Source organism: Neltuma alba, unplaced genomic scaffold (genome assembly GCF_004799145.2).
Source record: "Neltuma alba isolate B1F8T4 unplaced genomic scaffold, ASM479914v2 tig00002807_pilon, whole genome shotgun sequence".
NCBI lineage: Eukaryota > Viridiplantae > Streptophyta > Magnoliopsida > Fabales > Fabaceae > Neltuma > Neltuma alba.
The window spans coordinates 1-24,840 of NW_021633023.1; the positions used below are offsets into that span (position 1 = coordinate 1).

At 35.1% G+C, this 24,840-nt stretch overlaps 3 protein-coding genes across 4 annotated transcripts; 2 read left to right on the top strand and 1 right to left on the bottom strand.

Annotated features, from left to right (window-relative positions):
- Window positions 1-352: 352 nt before the first annotated feature.
- Window positions 353-859, bottom strand: LOC114738110 (protein RALF-like 34; the record flags this gene model as incomplete). Its single annotated transcript, XM_028926134.1, has 1 exon — window positions 353-859. A coding segment is annotated over one exon (417 nt), but the record flags the coding sequence as incomplete, so codon positions are not given.
- A 6,188-nt stretch (window positions 860-7,047) lies between these two features.
- LOC114738092 (transcription factor HEC1-like) lies at window positions 7,048-7,752 on the top strand. Its single transcript, XM_028926114.1, has one exon. It carries the CDS (start codon window positions 7,048-7,050, stop codon window positions 7,750-7,752), a length of 705 nt encoding a protein of 234 aa, XP_028781947.1.
- Window positions 7,753-14,300: 6,548 nt separating this feature from the next.
- On the top strand, window positions 14,301-20,255 carry LOC114738074 (RNA-binding protein Musashi homolog 2). 2 transcript variants are annotated; one of them, XM_028926095.1, is made up of 14 exons: window positions 14,301-14,399; window positions 14,560-14,736; window positions 14,880-14,969; window positions 15,856-15,921; window positions 16,007-16,072; window positions 16,227-16,312; window positions 16,448-16,493; window positions 16,692-16,746; window positions 17,978-18,054; window positions 18,292-18,427; window positions 18,533-18,660; window positions 18,737-18,841; window positions 19,556-19,696; window positions 19,973-20,255. In XM_028926095.1, exons 2-14 carry the CDS (start codon window positions 14,716-14,718, stop codon window positions 20,033-20,035), a joined length of 1,080 nt encoding a protein of 359 aa, XP_028781928.1. In that variant the 5' UTR covers window positions 14,301-14,399; window positions 14,560-14,715; the 3' UTR covers window positions 20,036-20,255. The 2 variants fall into 2 exon arrangements, with proteins under 2 accessions (XP_028781928.1, XP_028781936.1); XM_028926103.1 differs by having other exon boundaries at window positions 14,335-14,736.
- Window positions 20,256-24,840: the final 4,585 nt, after the last annotated feature.

Here is a 24,840-nt window from a genome sequence, read left to right on the forward strand (position 1 = left end):
TAATCTATGAACTATAAATCTGTCTCTAATTTATAAATATTTTCATAAGCTGGATTTCAAACTCATCAGACACCATTACACCCAGAGATAATGCTAGAAGCCTAGAACAGAAGGCAGATCAAAATATAAGTTCAAGAAAATCACTCCGAGCGTGAAATGCACAAGATCAAACAAGTCGATGCTCAACATTGATCAAGAACAATCACATTATAGACTTGGAAGTTTCCAATAATTTATACAAAGGAATAAATCTATGACAACAGAAAAGGCACTCGCGTTTCAGCAGCAACGAGTCCATGTTATTGCCACAACAGCCACGAATCCATCTCACAATCTAACCTCAAAACCCAGGTAATCACGACACGCACACACTAATAATCACTACGATATCACGTTATCACAAAGCAAGCAACTTTATAGCTAAGATATCGAAGGAAAAGGTTCATCTTCTGCAACGCGTGATGGCAGAGCAACCCCTAGAGTAAGGGTGAACCGGGCCTCTCGCCTTGAAACAGTTGTGGGTATAGTAAGATCTGCCGGAGCGTGGAGGACAGGGAATTCTGTTGGCTGAGAGCGCACCGTAGGAGATATAGTACCTCATTCTGTGCCAGTACAGAGATCTCCGGCTAAAACCACCGTCCATGGCATCTTCTTCGGCATCCTCCAGCTCATCGTAGAGCGACATTGTGGTCGGCCATTCCAGAGCATCAGACATCAGCTTCATGCTCGTTTTTGTCCTCTCTCTGCGCCACTTACATGGCGGCTCAAACCCAGACACAGCACGAGACAAACCAGTAGAATAAGCCTGGAGAACAGGGCTAGAGAAGCCATGGAAGAAGAGAGAGAGGGGCAAAGCAAGGAATGTATGTATGGAGTATGGAGATTTAGGTTTAATGGGGAGAGTGAGGGAGGGAAGGGAGATTGAGATTTAGGTTTAATGGGAGAGTGAGGGAGGGAAGGAGAGAGAGAGGGAGGGTCACATGGAGGAGGAAGCAGGATTGGTGTACAGCTGTGACATCAATGTCTGAATGAAGGCGTGCCTCTATTAGCGCGCCTCTGTTTCCTGGTTCTGTTGTTATCTGGTGTGTTGGGTGCAGCTATGATAACCATGGATACGGCATTGTCGTTTTGATGGGTGAGGAGGCGGTGAGATCTGTGTCATGGACGCGATAGATCGAAGGGAGTAACCGAGATAGATGAGGTGTCACGTATGGGAAAGCCTCTCTTGGTTACCCCACACAACGGTCCAGAATAAAGATGCCGCGGATAGGACGACGGTGCTTTCAAATCACATTCAACTTCTTCCACCAAAAAAGAAACTGTAGATTGATTGAAGTTGGTGTTCATTTGGGGCAAATAAAATAATGGTGTCGCTTGATTTTTACTTTATACTGATTTTATGTTGACGGTAAAAGGACATATAATTATTTTCACCATGCAGAGAGGGGTGGATGATGGAGAAGAGAAGGTAGTTGCTCTAATTCGGTAGCCCCATAATGTTAGTGGACCCCTTCGGCTTCTGCATCTCCCGCTGGAGCTGGCTTCATGTGTTTGAGTGCTGCGAAGTGCTAGCCACTTTATATGACATTTTGACCTAACTTCTCATTTGCTACGAGATATGTATTTTAGAGGAGTTTTGATTGAATTTATATGAAAGTATTTATAAATACTTATGAATCGCAAATCCAAATAAGCCATTTTGAGCGCCGTGAATCTGAATCACTTGCTGGTTGTGACTCTATTCTGTGATGATTAGGAGTTTGTAATTCACTCAGGTGGTACATGAATTCATTTTATCCAATCTATTTTTTTTTAATATTTTAATAAGTACAGGGTGTTTTTCTGTTCAAAACATCTTATTGAAGCATTATATGACACTAATGAGGTGTTTGGATGGAAACCAAACCATGATTTTAGAATGATTTTACGGTCTACGAGGTAAATAGGTGGATGGAGTTTATCTCGATTCCGGAAAAGTGCTTCTGAGATGCTCTTTTTCAGGATATAAATATTTCTCTGAGAAAATTTCAATCTATGTTCCATTGTATCTGCTGCTTCATTTTTTTTCCCACTAAAGCATAAGTATCCTCCTATCTGAGGTACTGTCAGGTACTAAATATAAGTACCTCTCTCAACAGGGATTCAAATCTTGATTTGTTATGTTGTGAGAGACTAACTTCTTATGTTAGACCCAACTCCTGTTGGTTTATTTGCTGCTTCATTAATACTTGTATTATCTCTCCCTCTTTTTTTCCTTTCGGCCCAGAAAGTTTTTCTCAGAAAATCTTGGAACATGTTGGGTTTTTTTACAATCCATGTACCGAGGGCATCAATTTTCAGGCCCATAGATACACAGAATTAGAATCTTGCATCTGCGTTTGGTTGAGCCTAAAGCCCACAAGTAGCTTGGTTCAATATTAAACCCAACTTGTTTCGTGAGGCCCACTATACTCAACCGTGATTCCCATTCCACATACTCTTACCCACACCATTTTTATTCTCATCATTCGTCCCTGTACGTCTTTTTGGTATTTTCTTATCTTCGGTGAAAAAAATAAATCACACTATTTCTATTTTTCATTCGGTATTTAGACATATGTGTGTTATATCAACCATAATAAGTGAAATTTAATTTTCCATCCATAAAGAACATACGGACAATATAATTGTGCTAATTTCTTTTTCAACATTTCCTTTTGTTTTTCTTTGCCAACTAACAACATTTTCCCCAAATATAATTCTTTCCCTTTCCTCACGAACCTGCCTAACCGTTTTTTTTTTATTTTGCCCTTTTCGCATTAGAAAAAAGCAAGTTAATTGAGTCATCCAGGAATTGTTTCTTCCGCAAATATTTATACTACTTCATATTCTTAATATAAGAGTTCGTTAACTAATTTGAGTATATTAAGAAAATTAGTTAAGTTATTTATTTATAATAAATAAATGTTGCTTTCTCTAAAATACCCTTACTAATCAAGTATTTGAGCTATAACTATTATTTAATGAAATCTTTAACATGTATAATTACTACAGGGGTTACCTTAGAAAAAAAAAGACAAATATGAAAGACAAAATAGATTGAGACTTATATTTAAGACCAAATTAAATATTAAATTAGCTCTTATATTAAGGATCGGAGGTAATATTATCTTTATTTTTATTTTTATTCTGGTCTTGTTACGACTTAAAGAGATGACCTGTAAATCCTTCTGCCTTTTATCAGGAGTCAAAATTTTTTTAAAGTTCCGTAAAGATAACAGAGCTCATTTGTGTAATCAATAATGGACTCACTCTTTTATATAATTGTAAATAAATATAAAAGTTAGTTAGTAGCCGTTAGGACGTGTTTAGCAACCAGTCATTACGCAAGGCCTATAAATAGGCATCCTAATGCATTTGTAAAGCAAACTGATTGATTGCAATACAGAGTATTATTCAGTTGATCTTCTCGTCTCTCTCTCTCTAATCTTCCCCTTTTCTCCTCCTAACATGTTTCCTCTTATCTCACTATTCTTTTGTCTTTATTCATTTTTATCTAACCCTGCTTTGATACTACATTGAAAAGATTGGTTCTGTTGCTTAGAGCTACCTCCATAATCCAGAATACACCCAACTTTCCATGTTTCTACGCTGAAACCATGTCTAGATCCTAGTGTCAAGCAACAGCATCCCCCTATTGATTATCCGGAAATCCTACAACTTTATATCCAGAGAAAATTGTCAATAAGAGGGTTGGAGGGAAGAAAAGACGAATTACAACAGAAGTTTTTGTCCAATGGAGAGGCCTACAGAATGAAGAAGCTACATGGGTTTCTCTTTTCAACTTACAAAAGCAATTTCCAGGTTTTGAAGTTGCAGGCCCTTGAGGACAATGGTGTTTTTAGGGGGTATTGTTATATAATTGTAAATAAATATAAAAGTTAGTTTGTAACCATTAGGATATGTGTTAAGCAAGGCTTATACATAGGCATCCCAATTCATCTGTAAAGTAAATTGATTGATTGTAATGCAGAGTACTATTCAGTCGATCTCTTTCTCTCTAATCTTGCCCTTTTCTCCTCCTAACCTGTTTCCTCTTAGCTCACTGTTCTTCTCTCTTCCCTCTGTTCTTTCTTATCTTTCCTGCTCTAATAGGAAAAGATTTTTATAATGTCATGCGTGAGTGCGGCTTAACTTGGTGTAAAAATTCCAGTTCAAAAAAAAAAAAAAGATTTAACAAATACCAATTGGTGTGATGCCAAAACAAAAGTGCCACAATTAAAAAGGAAGTATTATAAACCTCAAGAACGAGCATAACACTAATTAATGCTCTTTCTTTTCACTCCCTCTTTTGCCAATTTATTTCTATCTTATTTTAATTTTTTTAAAGTTATAATAATTTCAGAAGATCCAAGTTATTCGACAAAAGTGAGTGGACATGTTTCAAGGCACACTCAAGAAATACTACCTCCAGTCCTAATTATAAGAGTTAGCTGACTAATTTGAGGAGATTAAGGAAAGAAGTTAAGTTAGTTATTTGTAATAAATATATGTTGTCTTTCCTAAAATATCTTTGCCAATTAAGTATATTGGCTATAACTACTATTGTTAGGAAGACTATTTTAAAAAAAATACATAAATATGAGAGATAAAATAGATTGAGATCTTATGTTTAGGATCAAAATAAAAGTCAAACAAGGTTTTATATCAAGGACCAGACCATGTTATCTCTTGCTCTTAAGTCTGCATCCAATATTCATGGAGCTACAAGCCACCATAACTAATTCAGATCAAAGTTCTGACCGTTGGTTAGATATTCCAAATTTGAAGCTTCTGCAGTTAAAGCTATTTGGATCGAGGTTATATGTATGGGATAATTGGAAGACTATAATTAACTAGATACGAGAAATCTAAACGGTGAAGTAATGAATGATGTATACCTGGTTAGATGAGGTGCCAGTGGAAGATAATTTATAGTTGACTCTGCAGTTTCGTAAATCCTTTTAATTTCATGAAGCTGCTGCACTGTAAAGTGCAGAGCAGACTTATTCATCGTCCGTTTTTATAGTTTCCCTTTAACCGCTTACTGTCAAATCTAGAAAGTTCTGGATCCTGCCCAATGCGCTTCCTTCCATATATAATTTTCTTTCTTTTTCACAGAGCCTTGTATATATAAAACAGTAAACAAAAGCCCACCAGACAACCTCAAAGGTTACTCGATCACTTTAGTTCTTGTTTTACGCCATTCCGGTGAATGTGAATTTAATCCCAGTTAATTATGATAGATCAGAACATGGATAGATGTAACAGGTAAGGGACCACTTCTCTGTGCAATAAAGTAATTAGCAGCTTATCTTCTTATCTCATCTTCTCCTTCCTTATCTATACTCCATTCTCAGTTTTCCCTCTGTCTCTCTCTCCCTCCTCCCTTCCGAACTTTTTCAAAACAAACCATTTTGTTTGCCTACCCTTTCCCCTATATGGGTCCCTGCAACAGAGAAGCTTAGATATATCATTAGTGATTTCAAGGAAACGTAAAGGGAATTATTTTATATATGCAATTCTAATTGTTCATAATGGTCGGAAGCATGTATGGATCAAACATATATCGTGTAAAGAAAATGAAGGGAATTCAATTGAAGTGAGCATGCGCACGCACATACATATTTTAGGTACAGAACGGATTGATGAAGAAGAAGTAGAGATATGGACGGTGCGTACAGATCGTATAGTGCGTGTTGATATTGACTTTATATATAAAAGTCATAATCACAGCATTAACTAACTTGCACCTATGTATGAATACTGAAAAGCAACTAAGTAACATAAAGCCTAGTACCATTACGAAGCAAATAGAACAAAAGAATGGTTGATTGGCAGTAAAAGATGAAGACTGCCATGCACGCAGCAGTAATAAGTTCAGTAGGAGGGTCCCCAGTAAATTAATGAATTCTCCACCGCAAGTTCCCAATCCTCCTGGAACAGCGTGCCCACTGAGATGTGATTCGTTAGGATCTAACCCAACTTGAATTCTTTTGCAATTCCTTCCGATTTATTACCCTTTTCTGCATTAATTTCAACCTCAATTTTCCTCACCCCTTTTTTTCCTTTTATGTATAAGAGCTCAGGTGAAATGAATATTTGTGAAGTTCATCAGAATCAGAATAGATATCATGGCTTAAAAGAGCTTATACATAGTATTTAACTCACTAAAAATCTTCTCATATATGGTAATCAATTTCAAATTTTCCAATCTAGCTAATTCTTCATCCTGCACCTGGGTCCACTTCATTCTTTGTCTATCTCATCCTCACGCCACCTTTTGCCGGTGACGGAGCTCATCATATCCTAATGGAACATTATAGCCAGGGTTGTGTTTTTTTTTTTAAAATCTTGTTGGGTTCTGACAAATGTCATGTGATTGTGGGGCTCTATCTTGAAAAGTAAAATTTTGAAGGCAAAGCAAACTACTTTCAGTCAAAAGGGTCGCATATATACTTTGAAGCAATCTGGTTCATGCACCAGCATCGATCCTCATTCATTCAATATCCATCTACCCCACCACCTCTACTGCTCTGTGGTCCCTCCTTCCTCCATCTCAACCGTCCATCACCTTTGACCTCTGCCAAATCTACATCATCAATGGTCCCAATTCACCCTTCTCTCATTTAGAGCTAACCCCACACGTGATGGGCTTTCTCTATCCGCAATATATAATTACTGCAGATTTAACTTGATAATCATTAATAAGCTTCTCGGAGATTATATATATTTGTTTATATGCATATAATATTGCCTCATCAAGTTGCTATAAAAAGCCCAACTCCACTTACAGTGTTGGTCGGTTCCAGTGACAGTCATCTATCCTCTCTGCTATATTTATATTCCTTGTCTCTGTGTGTCTCTCTCTATCTCCTTATCTCTGTGCCTTCTTTCTGATAGAAACCCTACCTATCTTTACCCGATTTCTCAGCCCTCCCATACTCTTTGTTCTCAAATCGCTTCTTCTTCTGCTGATCTGTTACTCCTCTCTTTTCCTTCCATTCCTTCCTGTCTCTGAAAATCTTCATGGACGTGGATGACAGAAGCATGGACATGATGGCAATGATGATGCAGATGGAAAAGTTTCCTGAGTTCTCTGAACCTTTTTACCCAGAACCTCCATTCTCCACCACCACCGCCGCCGCCAACACCAGTATGCCCATACTCTCCAATAACATGATCAATCCTCCTCTACCTAGTAATCCCTTTGTGGGCAACACTATTAATCCAAGCCCACACCTGATTCCACCCAATAAAGACGTTGAGTTCAGGAATATTACTGACAGTCCCAATGCTTCTTCTTCATCTTCTGAGAAGAAGAATTCCATGGCGGCGATGAGAGAAATGATATTTCGTATAGCAGTGATGCAGCCCATTTACATAGACCCGGAATCCATTAAGCCTCCGAAGAGAAGGAACGTGAAGATATCGAAGGATCCGCAAAGCGTGGCGGCGAGGCACAGGAGGGAGAGAATAAGCGAAAGGATTAGGATTCTGCAGAGATTAGTTCCTGGAGGGACCAAAATGGACACGGCCTCAATGTTGGACGAAGCTATACATTACGTTAAGTTCTTGAAGAAGCAAGTTCAGACGCTGGAACAGGCAGGAGCGAGTAGAGCTGTGGGTTTTGGGGTACCTACCTTCAATATGAATAATTATTCTACTTTCATGAAGGATTACCACCAACCTTCTCAGATGGTGGTGGGTAGTTCTATGCAAATGCTAAGCTGAAAGGTTTTTTTAAAAGAAAAAAATCTATGGTGTTGTGGTCCTTGATGTTGATGATATTGGTCGTGTTGGAAAGGGAAGTGTTTCTGAATGTTATTGTCCTTGTCTTGTAGGGTTATGTTTTTCTTTTTCAGTCGAAAAGGACCAAAAAGAATTTGGAAACGAGTTCGGATTTTTCTCAGAAGCATTCCTTGGAGATAAAGAAGAACATCTAAAAATAATTTGTATTGCGTATGTCCAACCTAAGTTTGTAGTATAATCTCAAGAGATAATATAAACAGAGAAACATGGCAAAACAACTTTTTGGTTTCTGGGTTTTGTTCGGTCGTGCATTCTAGAATAAATGGTACAATAACTTATTGCATTAATTATAGTTAATTCAGCAAGAATTCGACGTAAACTATGTTATGTTGACATCTAATTCTAATTGGAAAGTGGTCTTCTTTTCATTTCCTGGATTAAAGATTACATGTCAGATCATGCATGCGTATTGCAAAATGAGGAAATTAACTAATTAAGGCAAATTTCCTTTCCTTCCATCCCTCCTTTTCTTTTCTTTTTTTAATAAAAAATAAGTTACCCTAGGTTACATTTTTACTCTAATCTCCCTCTGCCTCACACACAAACACACGCAATATCTCGATGAAATACTGTCAAATTACTTCGATAACTTTCTGTGCAACATATGTTTCGTTTGAAAAAAATAAAATAGTATTATTTTAGCTACATGTAATATTATATTATAAGAAGAAATTAATGCATCTAAATATCTTTTAAAGCACTTAATTAGTTATACAATTGTTATATGAATTTTAAAGCGTGTGAGGAGTAAAAGTAAAAGTGTGTGTAAGCACATTTTCCCCTTTACACCCCTCTCGGGGTTCTCTTAAAAAAAATTGTAGAAGTCTTATTATAACAAACAAATTTTAAAAAGTCTTTCTAAGCTTAACATTAATGATTACACATATTAAAGTATATTTATCAAGGGTAATTGAATTTCAATATACAAAATTAACAAGGATATCTTAAATAAAACAATATCCATTTATGATAAATAACCAACTTCCTCAATATCCGTAAATTAATTATCTAGATTTTATATTAAGGTATAAAGGTAGTAATTTTCACAACGGGAGAGTAATTAAGTCAGCATAATTTGTTTCTCCCAGTCCCTTCGGGTTACACATCCTGCTTGTTGTTATTTTCGTACTGCCAAACCTGTTTAAAAAGACTGTAACGGAGTTCTTATATAGGTCAATAATAAAAATAATTGGCCGGAAAAGAATTAAGATTCATTGGCTCCTCAACTTAGCGCTGGGTTACGTCACAAAAGATGTAAATAAATAAATACGTAAACTCATACACTATATATAAAACTAAATTAAAATAGAGCAGATAGAAATAGCAATAGTGATTGGTCGGAAAATAAGAAAGAATGTATCCCCTAGTGGTAGATAGATCAGACCCCACGATCGACAAGCCGAGCGTGAGACGTCTTTAACTACATTAGTTTCAACTAACCATCACATACAAGAATGGTTTTCCTCGACCTATGTTGCACTGTCTCATTTCTTCTGAGCACCACAAGAACATATATGACATACAAATATCATTTATCCATTTGTTTAATTCCACATGTGTTTACCTGTAATAATAATAGCTAGCAAGTCAAATAGATATTTGACATTATTTGGGCATGGGCATGGGATAATGATCTCGACAAACTAAAAGGAAGCATGGATCATCATCAATTGCTTTTAATTATTATTAACTACATACTAACTATACATAAATCCATTAGTTATTGGACAAATTAAAGCAAGTAAGGAGAGAGAATATATTGTATCTACTCTCTTGTCTGTTTTGAACCCAGCCAATGATGGATCATGCTCTAATAGTCTTTCACAAGAGAAGAGAAGGGGTTGCCTCCTAGAGCAGGGTCGAATTATTTGAGTGTTCATGTTTGGTGGATCATGCCCGGCAAATACACTATATACGTATTCCAGTATTATTTTATCATATCTTTATAAATGACAGTAATAAAATAAGGTGAGAGAGAAGTATAGCTAGATATGGACAAGCCAAATCTAGCAGGTTCGGAGCATGTGAGATATTCCAAAATAGGGTCCCAACAAGGGGCAGGAAGATGAGACTTTTAATTAATAATAATGCATGATAGAAAGAATAAAGACTAAAGAACAGAGAGAGAGGGAGCGTTTGGATTATACGTATATGCCTACCCTTTTTATTCAGTGCATTGTATTTGCATTTCTCTCTCTGACACATTCCTCCTTTTTTCCTATCCCTCCGTTTCATTTAGTCATTTTCTTGGCCTAAATTATCAACCCACCCAATACCCTCTTATTATTATATATTACTACCTCTGGTCTAAATATAAAAATATAAAAATTAGTTGACTAATTTGAGTAAATTAAGAAAATAAGTTAAGTTAGTTATTTGTAATAAATATATATTGTCTTTCCTAAAATATCCTTACCAATCAAGTTTATTAACTAGAACTACTATTATTAGAAAGATATCTTTAAAAAAAAGATAAATATAAAAGATAAAATAGATTGCAGTATTATATTTAGGATTAAAATAAAAATCAAATAAGATCATATATTAAAAACCGAAGATAGTAGCATGTCAAGCTATGGGGATAAGCCTCCATGCATGTTTCTTTGAATTGGAACGTACACCGACACTACTCTCATCCCTTGCGGCGCACCCAATAATCTCATCCTGCAAGCTAAGGTGCATTCACCTTACACTGATTGATCCCACCTAAAATGAAGAAGGAAAAAAAAGAAACGAAGATAGAAACAACATGCATGATCATTCCTAATTTGACCGACCTTTCTTTCGCCAACACAGACCTTGCACGTGTTGTTGCCATGCGTACTAATATTTGATTCAGTTTGGATGCTCATCACCCAAATGATAAGCACCAAATTCGAACTTTCCAAATCAAAATTCGACGGTTTGGATTTAATCTAATTTTGTTTTTTTTTTAATGGCATTAGGAATCATTTGTGTATTGACATGAAACGTTGATTGATCACGAAGTCATACATCCATATATATATATATATATATATATATATATATATATGGTGTCCACTATAATACAATGGTCGCAATATTGCCCACCAAACTAGAGCAATAACGATAAAACAAGTAATAACTCAGACATGTTATTATTTTTATTATTATTTGCATTTGAATATGTAAGGTTGAGTTTATTTATTTATTATTCAATTCAAATAATTAACTGATACTGTATTGAACAAGGCCAACAACTCATCACGTTGAATGTTGCACAGCCGGCCAACCGTCCAAACTAGCCAAATAAGAGCAAAAATTCAGCGAATTTAATTTTTTCCCATGTAAGTATTTGGCCAAGTCCGTCCTAGCTATACCGTGTTGCCAGCCTATCTCTTCGCCTGCTACATTTAAGACCACTTTTCTTTACTCGTATTCTCAATATAATACTTCTCCAGTTTTAAATATGAGTCTTGCACTACAAAATATGTTTTATATTTAATATCAAAAGAGTAACATAATATTTATAGAATTAGTTTTGCTGTCAAAAAAAATCATGACCACGTCTTATTTCTAAAAAAAATCATGGCTTAAGGCATTTTCTCTACCCCTTCTTACCCTGAAAAAGCAGGAGCACCTTGCGTCCTTGAACCGATATGAAATGCATTTTCAATTGATTTTTATATCACATTGAATGGCAAAAATAATTGGCTATATTGCAGCTGTTTGGATTGCCGTTGGAGGGAGAAAGCTTGTATTGGAATTTATTAAAAGGAGATTTGTGGGTGAGTTGAAGTTTTTGCAATGTTTAGGTGCACTACCAACTTTTGTTTTAAAAATTAAAAATTGGTCGCGGCTGCAGAACGCCAAATTTTGAGCTTTTGGAGTTGCCAATGTCAAGCGATAAAGTATTTAAGTGAGTCCTATATTGATCCAATAATTTATTTTTATCAATAATAATTTAATTATTTTGTATTTATTATTATTTTTAGATTTATCAAAATATATACATATGATATACTATCTCAAACCCTTAATATGAGACCCAATGAACTAATTTGAAGAGATTACAAAAGCTAAATAAATAAATTAATTATATTTTATATTACATGATCTTTCTAAAATATTTATATATATCACTAGATTAAAAATTAATTTATAAGTCAGACAAATTAGTTTGGAACAATAATACTCTTTTAATTATTTTACATTTAAACTTACTTTTTCATTACTTATCTAAATAAATTTTAATTTATCAAATTAATTTTTATAAAAATCAATCCAAATAAAAATCATATTATACTACTGACACATTTGCAAAAGTCACATGAAATAAAAAATAGTTTTACCGCCACTCCAAATTCTTCCTCTCACGGCGTCGTCAGAATTTGAGAAATGAGTGGGCTTGAGCTTCATCCTCAGTTTTCATCCCAAAAAAAAAAACCTCAACAAAGAAGGCTCAAACCTTTCACTTGCATATATTGTGGCCCAACAACACGGAGACATTTTCGACCTTTTAATTTTCCTTTTCAAATGACATGACTTTCTTATGGGCCGAGCCCGCTCCCACGTATACCCGAAAAAGTTAAAAAACAAAAAGGGGCATTTTCCTCACTTTCAAGAAAAACATAACCTAACCAAAGGGTTATAGGTTTAGTAGGAAAGATCAGTCTCTCATAACACAACCTAACCTTAGTTTATTATGGCCAGAGGAGGGGGGGGGGAAGAAGCAAACAGAATATATGTGCTATGGTTCATTTATTTTGGCAGTGATTTTCTTTATTCTTTTTTTCTCCCAGAATCTTGTCAAAATCCTTTACCTCGTCGGGTGTGACAAGAAATTTATAAAATTCGTAAACATAAATTAAGCACATACTTGCATGGAACATCACAAGGCACAAAAAGTACACACACTCTTTGTATCCCTATTGTGTAATTTGAGACTACTGGCCAACGGTACAACGAACGATGGGGTCGGTGAGGAATTTAAAATAATTATTTTAGTACATAAATTACCAAGTCCCCACGCGCTATTTATCAAAAAAAATTTGTACATAAAATATAATTGTTTTGAGCTCTGTCGCTTGGCCTGGTGGCTGGTGGTTAGAAAGGGTGCCCAAGGTGTACACTCGTCTCCAGGTCTCGGTTTCGACATCTCACCCCGCCTTTCTGGGCAAACTCCGAATTAGTCTGTCCTTTTGGGGTTGGATAGGGGTAGCTATAACCTAATTCAAAAAAAAAATACAATTTTTTTAGTACCAAAAAACTATAATGATTCTAAATTTTACACCAATAAATAAAAATAAATCTCATCAAAATATTTGTTACCTTTGCAATAAGTATACTTTTGGTCCAAAATAACCTCGCATAACAAAAATTATTGTATGCTGAAGGCTATCCATGAGAAAAATCATCACAGAGAGTTCGACTATTACATTTGAATGGCATTGGAAGGCCAAGGGAGCTTATAAAACGATGTATTGACAAAAAATGATATGGAGCTGATGATAGGGACATGCACTCAGTGTAATTGTCTTGTGTTTTATTGATACTTTCTTAAGAAAACAAACCATTCATGTGAGAGACTGAAGCAAGGAGGGGAATAGAAGTAGGATCGGTCTTCACAAAATATCTATGTTAAAATATTTTTACTAATTTTAATTTTAAATATACGATTTAATTGAAAATTTATTGCGCATATCGCCAGAAAAATTTGCTTTAATGATGAATATAAAATCTTAATTTTTTTATTGTTATATTTTTTATTTTTAAAATTATACTTGTTGACTACACATATTTATTAATGCAAATAGTTTTTAAGATAAATGATCAAAAGGAGGAATATTTTAAAATATATTCTTTATAAATAACTAAGAGAAAATAATAAAAAAAGTTAAAAATTACTAAATCACAAATCAGATTTGGTAATAATATTTTATTTGGTAGTAACAACACTGAATTGCAAATGATAATAAATTTTGGTTGACATTTCTTATTTAGAATTTAGTAATTTCTAACTTTTTTTTTATTTTCCCAGTAAAAAATTAGAAGCAGGGATAGTATCTTTAAAAAAAGGAGAATTACAATAAAATTTTAAAAAAACATAATTATTAAAAAGTCTCAATAACAACATAAGCAGTATGATAACTTTTAAAGTAGAAAATGATAATTTCTGGGGCTTGTTTGATAATTATGTTTTTTTAGGACTTCATTGTAATTCTCTAAAAAACAAAACATATTTTTACAGGCAATTAATTTAACTAGGTTTTTGAAATTTATATAATTAATTATTTAATTCTTTTTGTTTTTATGGTTTTAAAATGAAAGAATAAAACAATAGAAGCACATGACGAGCGATGAAGGAGATCCGGTTAATCATTCGGTCACGGGGGATCCGCGAAAATATGCGACGCAATATTAAGCCGGAAGACCCAAATCCACATCCCAATCCCATAATCCCGTTCGAATTCGCCCTAGAGGGAACGTGCAGAGGGCATCCTATTCTGAGACACGAGAAGGCGCCGTGCCCCGCGAGCTTGAGAGGTAGAGGGATATAGAGAGGGAGATCTGCGCTCTAGGGTTTTGGTATATCCAGGTTTCCCAAGGTTAGTGAGTGCGCAATCCAAAGATTTTCTTGTATTTTTGTCTTTTTTTCTTCGAGCTGTAATTCAATCGCTGTTGAACTCCAGGCTCCAAAGGTGATTTTCATTTGGTATATGATGACGAAATTTGTGTGTGAGAAAGAAGTGTGCTTATTATGTGCAGGGGGCGAGTGTGAGAGATTTAGAGAGAGAGGGGTGAGAACGCTGAGTGCTGAGCTGAGAGAGAAGGTGGAGAGAATTTTTCTGTTTTTAAATGTTTTAGGAATTTCTCCCCCTGCTGCCGTCGGTTCTCTGTCCTTGCATCTTGTCGAATTTCCTCATGGAGCAGCGAAAACTTGTGGTTAGTCCTTGTCATTCAGTTTGTTTGCGTTTACATGTTACCCGTAAATTACAATGCTAAAGCTTCTCATATTTCCCCCCTTTTTAATTCTATGTTTCCTTGATTAGTTAATCCTTTGCTGTAATCACATAACTGCATCTCAGGTTTTGGGTATTCCTTGGGAAGTCGATACTGAGGGGTTGAAAGATTATATGAGCAAATTTGGTGAATTGGAAGATTGTATTGTCATGAAGGTCAGTCCCTTGTGGTCTCTCTCTCTCTCTCGTTCCCGGGGTTTAAGCACTCCTGTGTATTATTATGGCATATGTGTTTGATGACCATTAACCTTGAATTGACCCAGTTAAACGTGATGGTTTTATTTTATTTGTTATTTGTTAATATTAGCTGGTTATATTGATTAAATTTTCTTTTCATACACTTTGTACCTGTATGAACTAAGGTTGATTGATTATGGATCTTTTCTTTTCTTTCTTTCATTGTTTTTTTCCCCCAAATGAGATGATCCATAGTATTTATTTATCCTGGAATCTGGATGGGAATTGATCTCACCAATAAATTGTGCAATAAAAGCAAGTCCCCTTAACCTTTCACTGCATTACAATTCTTGGTTAATAAAATTTAGGCCTCTCTCAGTCCAAAGAAATCTTAAGCAATCTGATAAACAATTTATCATCCTCCTTACTTTTAACATAGATTTCCTTGCTGTAAAATTTTGAATATAAATTTTATTTTTCCTACCTCAATGCACCTGAGTTCCATTGGAAGTGTAAGCTGATTTATCTGCTTTGATGTAATCCATGCTCTATTTTCTTGTAAAGGCAGGCCAAAAATTCTATTCTAATAGTTTAGTGTCAACTGACAAGTGGATACTTGTACTTCCTTGGTGAACATTGGAGAATGGAACTTAAATGCATAACCTTGGTGTCGTAAAAGAAGTCAGAAAATAAGCTAGTCTTATACTTTATGGCTTTACTCGTAGGTGATCAAGCATAGTTGTCTTATAGAGGGTTAGTTGGAGTATAGAGTTATAGATCAAGTAATGTTAATCCTAAAATATTGTTTTTATTGTATTGAAATTTTCTGGACGCATGTTTTACTAATAGTATTTGTGAATTTTAGGAGCGGTCAACTGGCCGGTCTCGTGGTTTTGGATATGTTACATTTGCATCAGTTGATGATGCTAAGGTAATGATTTTCATACGTTTACATATATTTATCGCTCGCGATGCATATGTGCTGAGTCTTCAGTGTGACGACATTATGGCTGCAGACAGCATTATCAAGCGAACATGTTCTTGGCAATAGGATGCTGGAAGTCAAAGTGGCCACACCAAAGGTTTCCTTCTAACTGATATTTATGTTTCTAATCTTATGTTTCTACTTTTTCTAGCCTGCTTTGGTTCTTTTCAATTTTTGTGTTGTTTTATGTATGTATAATTCCATGGACATAAAGATTTACTTATTCTTGATATTGTGCCTTCGTGTTGAAGGAGGAGATGAGGGCACCAGTGAAGAAAGTTACCAGAATTTTTGTGGCCAGGATTCCACCATCTGTAACAGAAGCAACTTTTAGAAGGTATGGATGTTCTTTCTTCATTAAATGGGTGATAAGACTCTCCTTGCCTTGTTGTATCCTCTTTAAATGTATCAATTAGTATCAGGAGGTGATAATATTATAGCATTACTCTCATTCCGATTTTCCTTCTTGCAGTCATTTTGAGAAATATGGTGAGATAACAGATTTATACATGCCAAAGGTACTTCTGTCCCTGTGATCAATAGACACATTAATACATACGTTTATGTATGCACTTTATTGTTTGAACATTTGTGTGTATTCAATTGCCCTACAGATCTTGTCCTTTTCTTTTCTTTCTTTTTTCCTTTTTTGAGAGGATGCATCATGATTTATTTCAATTCTGCTAGTGGAATAAGGCTTCTTGTTGTTCATACAGGACCAGGGCTCAAAATCACATCGGGGAATTGGTTTCATAACTTTTGCTAATGCAGGTACCTAATTCTCTCTCATGCTTGCCCAAAAGGAAAAGAAGATTCTCTCTCAGCTGTGCTTTTAGCTGTTTGCATTTTATAAATTTATAATGGCGCCATTTTTTTTTTTTTAATAATTAAACATCATCTTGGCAATTTTCTTGGATTTTGATAAACATTGGCAAAAAGAGAAATTTGAGAGTAATTTAATAGTTAATAAGGCGGGAACATCTGTTTTTGGTAAAATACAAAACCAAGGACAAGGTAATTTGTGTTTTGCTTAAATGTCAGCTTGATAGGAACACGAGTTGTTGCTGCAGAAGTGAAGTGGAGAAAGTTACTGGGATTTTTTTTTTTTTTTTGGGGATGGGTTTGAAATCCTCCTAAATTTCTTGAAGTGTCCCAGAGTCTTTTTAAGGGTGGAGACCGGGGTGACACAACTCGTCTTCAAATATATGCATGCAAAGCTTCATAGAAGTTTTACCTGGCAGGATGGAGTTGATAGAGAATAATATTCCGTAATTTCTACCCATCGGTACTAGGTTGATAATGATGTATTTTGTAGTCTAGTGATGGGCATTTATTAGAAGTCTTGGTTCTACTCCTTATGGCCCTTCATTATGTTTTCTCGATGTCAAATTTGTAATTAGGTGTGTGGATTCAAAAGTCCGTGAAAAACATTAGTATGTCATTTCTGTCCAGTGCAAGGTATTAAAAGCCTGCGAGTCATTGAATTGGTGACTCACCGGTTTAGAGTTTAGAGCCTGTGGGTGAACTAGTTATAATTAATTAACATAATATAATTTTATTTATATTCTATTTTAAATTTAATTATGAAATAAATTGTAATACAAATATACAAAAATATTTCAACTGAACAAACAACAATAAAATTAAAAAAATAAAGATGGGAAGTATAAACATAATTTAAAAAATTTAATAAATATTTTATAATTTAAAAATTAAAAATAAAATAACTGTGACTTAAATGTGCTTAATAGTTTACAATTTTATAATGGTTATCAGTTTTAGTCTTGATGGATTAAACCCACGGTTTGCATAAGAAGTTGTATTTTGGTTCTTTCAAGTGTAGATTTGTCTTGTGTTGATGTCTCTCGAGGCACCCTTTGGAAGTCAGTGCCATCAATAAAACTTTCATGGCCTTCATGACATCGTGGAGAAACTTAGTCTTTCCTTAGAAATATGGTTGAGAAGATGGACCAAGTACTGAAAGAATCTTTTTGCGTTGCAGAATCTGTGGAGAATTTAATGGCAGATACTCATGAACTGGGAGGTTCTGCTGTGGTTGTTGATCGGGCAACACCAAAGGCAAGATTTTGTATAGTTAAAAGGAGCTGCGAAATTCTGATTAACTGTATTTTCATGGCCGGATAGAAAAAACTTTGCTGCCTTAAGTTTGTGAAACTGCTTTAATGTGCCTTGAACCAAAGGGATCATCTATATTTGTGCACAAGTCCATTATTTACTCACAGAAAGATGTCTGATCATCAGTAATGTTCTATGTGATTTTTTTATAGTTGATTAACTTTAATTCTATCCTGTCAGGAAGATGATTTCAGGCCTATTGGCAGAATGTCACAGGGAGGGTATGGTGCATACAATGCATATATATCTGCAGCAACTAGATATGCAGCCCTTGGTGCTCCTACTTTGTATGATCATCCTGGCCCAGTTTATGGAAGTAAGCATGGAAGCAGTGTCCCATGTTGTTGACCAGTTGTTATAACTTGCTGATTGCCTTGTTGTTTTAATTTTTAGCTGATTGCCTTGTTGTTTTAATTTTTAGGGGGAGAACCCATTCGTGGAATGGGCAAAAAAATTTTTGTTGGCCGCCTTCCCCCTGAAGCAACAGCTGATGATCTTCGCCAGTATTTTGGAAGGTTTGGCCGTATTTTAGACGTATATGTTCCAAAGGTGAGAAATTTTATTAAGAAACAAAAGCATTTGTGAATTTTGAAAGATGACTTATTGCTTGTCTCGTTGGTTCTAGGATCCCAAGAGAGCAGGCCATAGAGGTTTTGGTTTTGTAACTTTTGCTGAAGATGGTGTAGCAGATCGTGTCTCTCGGAGGTCTCATGAGATTTGTGGACATCAGGTACTTTAATTGGATTTAGTTCTGTGTATGCCATTATTTAAATCTACAGGAGTCCTCTGTTTGCTGTTTTGCCTCTCTCTCTCTCTCTCTCTCTGCGCCAACCCCCCTTTTGGAGGTGAATTTTGAACGTAGTGTTTAAGATGATGTTTTAAGGGATCCGTGTCTGGAAATAACACCCCCCCTGGCCCAAAAAAAGGGTGGAGCTCAGTGCCGATTATTACCTAGAGGTCTAGGTGATATTATATCACAATACACAATGCACAGTATGACATTATTTAATTATTTAATTAGTAGAATAACTTTCCTCTGCCGGAAATGAAAATTTAAAATAACACTGCAATTAGAAAATGATAATATGTTGCTTGATTTGACCTTAGAAAGTGTAACCTATAGTAATGAACTGTGCCAGTCATCTTACTTTTTTTGATAGATTATATAGAATAGCATAGATGGTACGAAATATGAAAAAATGGTTGCGTGCGAGCAAAGACGCCCATGATATATGTATAGATTTCACCAGTACAAATGGACCTACAGCAGTCTCGAATATGTGGATTTTTTTGACATCACAATGTCAGCTCCAGTGGTGAATTTTTTATGATGCATGCACGTGCACATATGGAGGTTTCACAGATTTATTCTTCTGAATCATGTGTTGCTCTAAATTCCCTGTGTAGTCAATGCATGGTTTGAGTTACAAACTTGCATATGCAGGTTGCTATAGATTCAGCCACACCTCTTGATGATGCTGGGCCCAGTTCGAATTTTATGATGAGCAGTGTGGATACTTTTGGGGGATATGGTGGTCCTATGCGCACCTATGGGAGGATGTATGGTAGCCTGGACTTCGATGATGTAAGTACATCACTGATTTTATGATCGAATTATTGAACTAGACTTCGATGATGTCTGTACGTCAATGATTTTATGATCGAATCATTGAACTAAGTACAAAGCTTTTTTTTGATGGAGACTTCAGTTTTATTTGTATACTTTTGTGTAAATTATGTAAAATTCAATTAATTGTCTGCTGGTGCAAGTGTACCTTGCATCAGAACGATCTGCTAAAGCACAAGACTATTGAATTTAAAGTGCATGTTTTGGACTTAGGCACTGTATTTGGTTTTGCAGTGGGGTTATGGAATTGGAAGTGCAAGACCATCGAGGGCAGATTGGAGGTATAGGCCATACTGAGGAGCGTGAAGCATGAGTTTCAACAATTAGTGGTCTTTCTACCATCAGCTCCGTTGGTTTGGATTGACCTCTCTTTTGTAAACATCCAGATAAACACTTTGTTGTTACTTTATTAACTTATTCAGTTAACAGTAATGGAACGCGTGGTGAAAAAGTGGATTGGCGTCTGTAACATGTACTTTGCAGGCATGTCTACTGTTATATGTTCTCTTATTATAGCCCCTAGCTCAAAGGGAAATTATATCGATGTGATTAACTTTTAAATTTTATGAATTCGATGATTTCATGGTTATTTTCACCTGCAAAATGATTGAGATTGGTTGCATTGCTCGCCTATGGGGAATGGGATGCACAGAAAAGAAGCGTTGCTCTTCAAAATTAACATGAATCATGCCTGCTTTCATAGGGCAAGTTAATTGCAAACAGGAAGGAACCTTCGACGTTTGACTAACCGCTAGGCTCAAAATCTGATTGTCGCAGTTCTGTGCCTCTGCCCTCGTGCAACTCTGTTATTCAAGACGATGGGCAGGATTATTCAATGTAAACCGTACATGAGTTTTGTATGGTATGGATGCGTATAAGCATATTACTATATAAAGTCTGGCCTGTCCCGGTAATATATAAAATTACAAAAACCCGTATTATTCATAATATTATTATCTGAGTGGATTATCTTAAACTTTGAAACGTTATAGTATATTTTTATTTACAAATCCTTTGTATCCCAATTTCAGCAGATTGGCCTACATTAGGGATCCTCTTTGAGTCTGTACTTATTCAACATTGTTCTGGATGTTCTAACTGAATCTATTCAAGAAAGAATTCTTAAGTCTATGCTTTTCGCGGATGATATAGTTCTTATGGCGAAATCAAAAGAAGAGATTAACACTAGATTGGAGTTATGGAGAAAGACGTTGGAGTCGAAAGGTTTCCGCTTGAGCAGGAACAAAACAGAATATATGTATTGTGATTTTGGGGGGAGGTAAGGTAATGGGGATTTGGAGGTGAAGATGGGGGAGCAAATCATTCCTCAAGTATCAAAGTTTAAATACTTAGGATGCATTATACAGGAGGATGGGGAAATTGATGGAGACGTTTCTCATAGAATACAAACTGGCTGGTTAAAGTGGAGGAAAGCTACCGGAGTTATTTGCGATAAGAAGGTACCTAAGAAACTTAAAGGAAAATTTTATTGGACTACTATAAGACCGGCTATGTTGTATGGTAGTGAATGTTGGGCAATAAAGGGAAAACAAGAGCACAAAGTTGGGGTAGCAGAAATGAGGATGTTGAGATAGATGTGTGGTCATACAAGAAAAGAGAATTCGAAATGAAAATATCAGAGCAAGAGTCGGTGTGGCATCTATCCAAGAGAAAATGGTTGAAAATCGCTTAAGATGGTTTGGACATGTGCAGAGAAGGCCATTGGAGGCCCCGGTGAGGAGAGTGGATCAGACAAAATGGAGTCCCATAAAAAGGAATAGAGGAAGACCAAGAAGAACGTTTAATGAGGTTATTGAACGAGACCTCTTAATCAACAACATATCTAAGGACTTAATTATTGACAGAGCACGATGGCGTCGTGTGATTCATGTAGCCGACCCCACCTAGTGGGATAAGGCTTGTTGTTGTTGTATGAAATGTATTAAATTGATGTTTTTTTTTTTCACGTTTTGCCCTTATTAAATGAAGAGTATTTGAAAAATGTTTTATATTTTCTTTCACATATTTAAGTCAATAAAGGTAAAATTAGAAAAAAAACTTATTATCATACAAGTAATTTACATTTAAAAATAATTTTTTTGTCCTACAAGTGACTCATGAAGGGGAAATGCATTATCCTCCCACATGTCCATGATATAAGAAACTTCTAGAAGAAAATTTTGGTTTTAAAATATAGGGTGACAGTGTAACTAATGATATACTTTCACTTTTATCCTTTATTACAAAAAGGAGAGAGAATTTTAAATACAGGAGAGAGAAGAAGGAATTTTCTAATCTCATTCTTTAATAAAAATAAAATATGTAACTCTTGTCAATTTGAAAAATATTCGTTAATTTGTGAAAAAACACAACTAACATCTTATATTATACTCCCTCCGTTCCTTATTATAAGAGACATTTGATGCTTATAGCATGTTCCTAAATATAAGAGACACTTAAAAGTTATTTCTACTTTTTTGTGTTGATTTCCTATTTTACTCATATTTATTGTCTCCAACTCACACTCTCTCTCCTTCCCACTTCTCTTTCTTTTAAGAATTTACTATTGTTCTCTCTCATGCTCTCTCTCCTTATTAATGAGGGCATTTTTGGAAAAAAAAATAAATTTTTTACATATTAATTGTTCTTAACTAATTTAAACTGTTTTTTGATCAACGTAATTCGGTTATTCGTCTCTTATAATAAGAAACGGAGGGAGTACTACTTCCGGTCCTTATTATAAGACTTTGTTTAACTTTTATTTTGGTTTTAAATATAAGATCCCAGTCTACTTTATCTATCATATTTATCTACTTTTTTCCATGATAATCCTTCTAATAATAGTAGTTCTAGATAAGAAACTTGACTAGTAAGGATATTTTAGGAAAAACAACACCCATTCATTACAAATAACTAATTTAACTAAGTTCATTAATCTCTCCAAATTAGTCAACTGGGTTTTATAATTAGAACTGCAGGTAGTATATTATGAACCGGTGGAAGTAGTTTTGTAACAAAAGACAAAGTGCGAATGGTAGCTAAGTGTGTTAAGACAGTTAATTTTGAATTACGAAAGGTTATTAACCGCACAAATTACTTGGTTTAGTTCCTAGATGCGGTATGACAGCCTCGAAGTGTTTCAAGTTTTCGAGACTTGCCCTGAGAAAATGTGTGTGTAAAAGACTAAAATACACAAAACTTGCTTAAACTTTGAATTAGTTACACGCCATCTCTCTAATCTTTAAAAGTTTAAATTAAGAATCCTAATGTTTCATGTTTTGACTATAAATTCTCCTGTGGTTAAAATTACTGTTAACATTAACAGTTTTTGTCATGTTAAAATTTTTAAATTTTTTTATTATATATCATATCAACTAAAAAAATAATAATTATCATTTGACATATAATTTTAAGTATTTTATATTTTTTTTCATTTAAAAAGACATGATTAGATAAATATTTTAAATATTTTTTAAAGTATTTTATACTTTTAATCATTTCATTTTAAATTTTTAGAAAAAATTTCAAATACCATGTCAAATGTCAAATATTATTTTTTAATTGATATGATATGTAATAAAATATATAAAGATTGTGACATGACAAGTTCCGTTAATGTTAACAGTAATTTTAATGGCAGGGAAGTTTATAATCAAAACATGAAATATCAGGATTCTTAACTTAAACTGTCAAAGGTCAGGGAAGTGATGTGCAACTAATTCAAAATTTAAGAAAGTTTTATGAAAAAAAAAGTAAAGAAAAAGAGAAGGGGTAAGAGTTAAGATGGGGGCGTAGATTTCCCACAATTATTGTACGAGGGGTAATATTTAGAGCAGACTGGGCTCCATATTCTGACGATGCAGGAACAGACAATGGAATGAGGACCCCTCATCGTGGCGTACGTGAAATTATTGAAGCTACCATATCGATATCAGGCTGTAAGTTTTCTACACTGCTGAAACTCACCTAATAATGTTGTGCATCGCAACAAAGACATTCTCTGAATGAAACTCAGATTGCTGTTCTGGTGAACTAAATTTTGCCTGGGTCTCGAGCCATTCTGTACCCCTTCCTTACAAGGGAATTCCTCTTCCCTGATCTTGTGAATTGCCCAAGCCAGAAACCTAGAGCCTACCATACGGTCATGGACGTCATTTCATAATTGTTAGCCATTCTTGAAACAATTCCCCAAAAGCATATAAATAGAAGCCGGAGAAATGAGTCTGGTTGCCAGGTTCTTTACACTGTAATTTCAGCCAGTTTTACGGTGGTAGAAGAAGATTAGATTAGTGCGAGGAAGTGGATATGAAAGCCGTTGCAATCAAGGGGGTTTTTGACTCGCCAATTGAAAAGGCCCCAGGATAGTTACAGCTCAGTCGCGTGTTGATGAACCAATAATGTGGATGAATAATTTGTGTGTTCTTTTAGGGGATGATGATTGATGACAAGGCAGGGACCAAAATAGGAGGAAGATTAATGAGCCGAAGCTCGCCCTGCAATAATGCAAACCAAGAAACGGACGTTCAGAGTGAGGAAGTTCTACTCCTACCCAAAACCAAACGGCGTTTGCCTCCCTTTGCTGGACAGACGCATGAGAGTAGTGTACTTTGAATTGAACACAGTAAGTTCCTTAACGAATAGGGTTCCATTCCCCTCCAAGTCAAGTCAAGACATTTGGCACCAAATTAAATAGCTCCAGGATGGATGTGTTTAGCTTGGAATTCCATTTCCTCCACATTTTTTCTTTATATTTAGCTCCTTGGCATATTTCTCATCTAAGCAAGAAACATTTCATTTTACAAACATGTACTTGTCTTCTATATTAACGTAAAACTTTTTCGGGTTCTTGACTTTTGGATTTATTCCCAATTTTATTTTATGATTTGTATCTTGAAAAAAATTCCTGACATTGACAACCCCTTGAAAGTCACACCACCCTATTCCCACTCACCGGTCACCGCTCCTATTCATGACACATGTTACTTGTAATACGTTATCGCACATCAATAAATTTATTAAATTGACATAAGTTTTTACTTTATTTTTATTAAAGTTTCTCTCTTTCTTTTTACATTTACAAACCATTCTCATATATCTTCTTC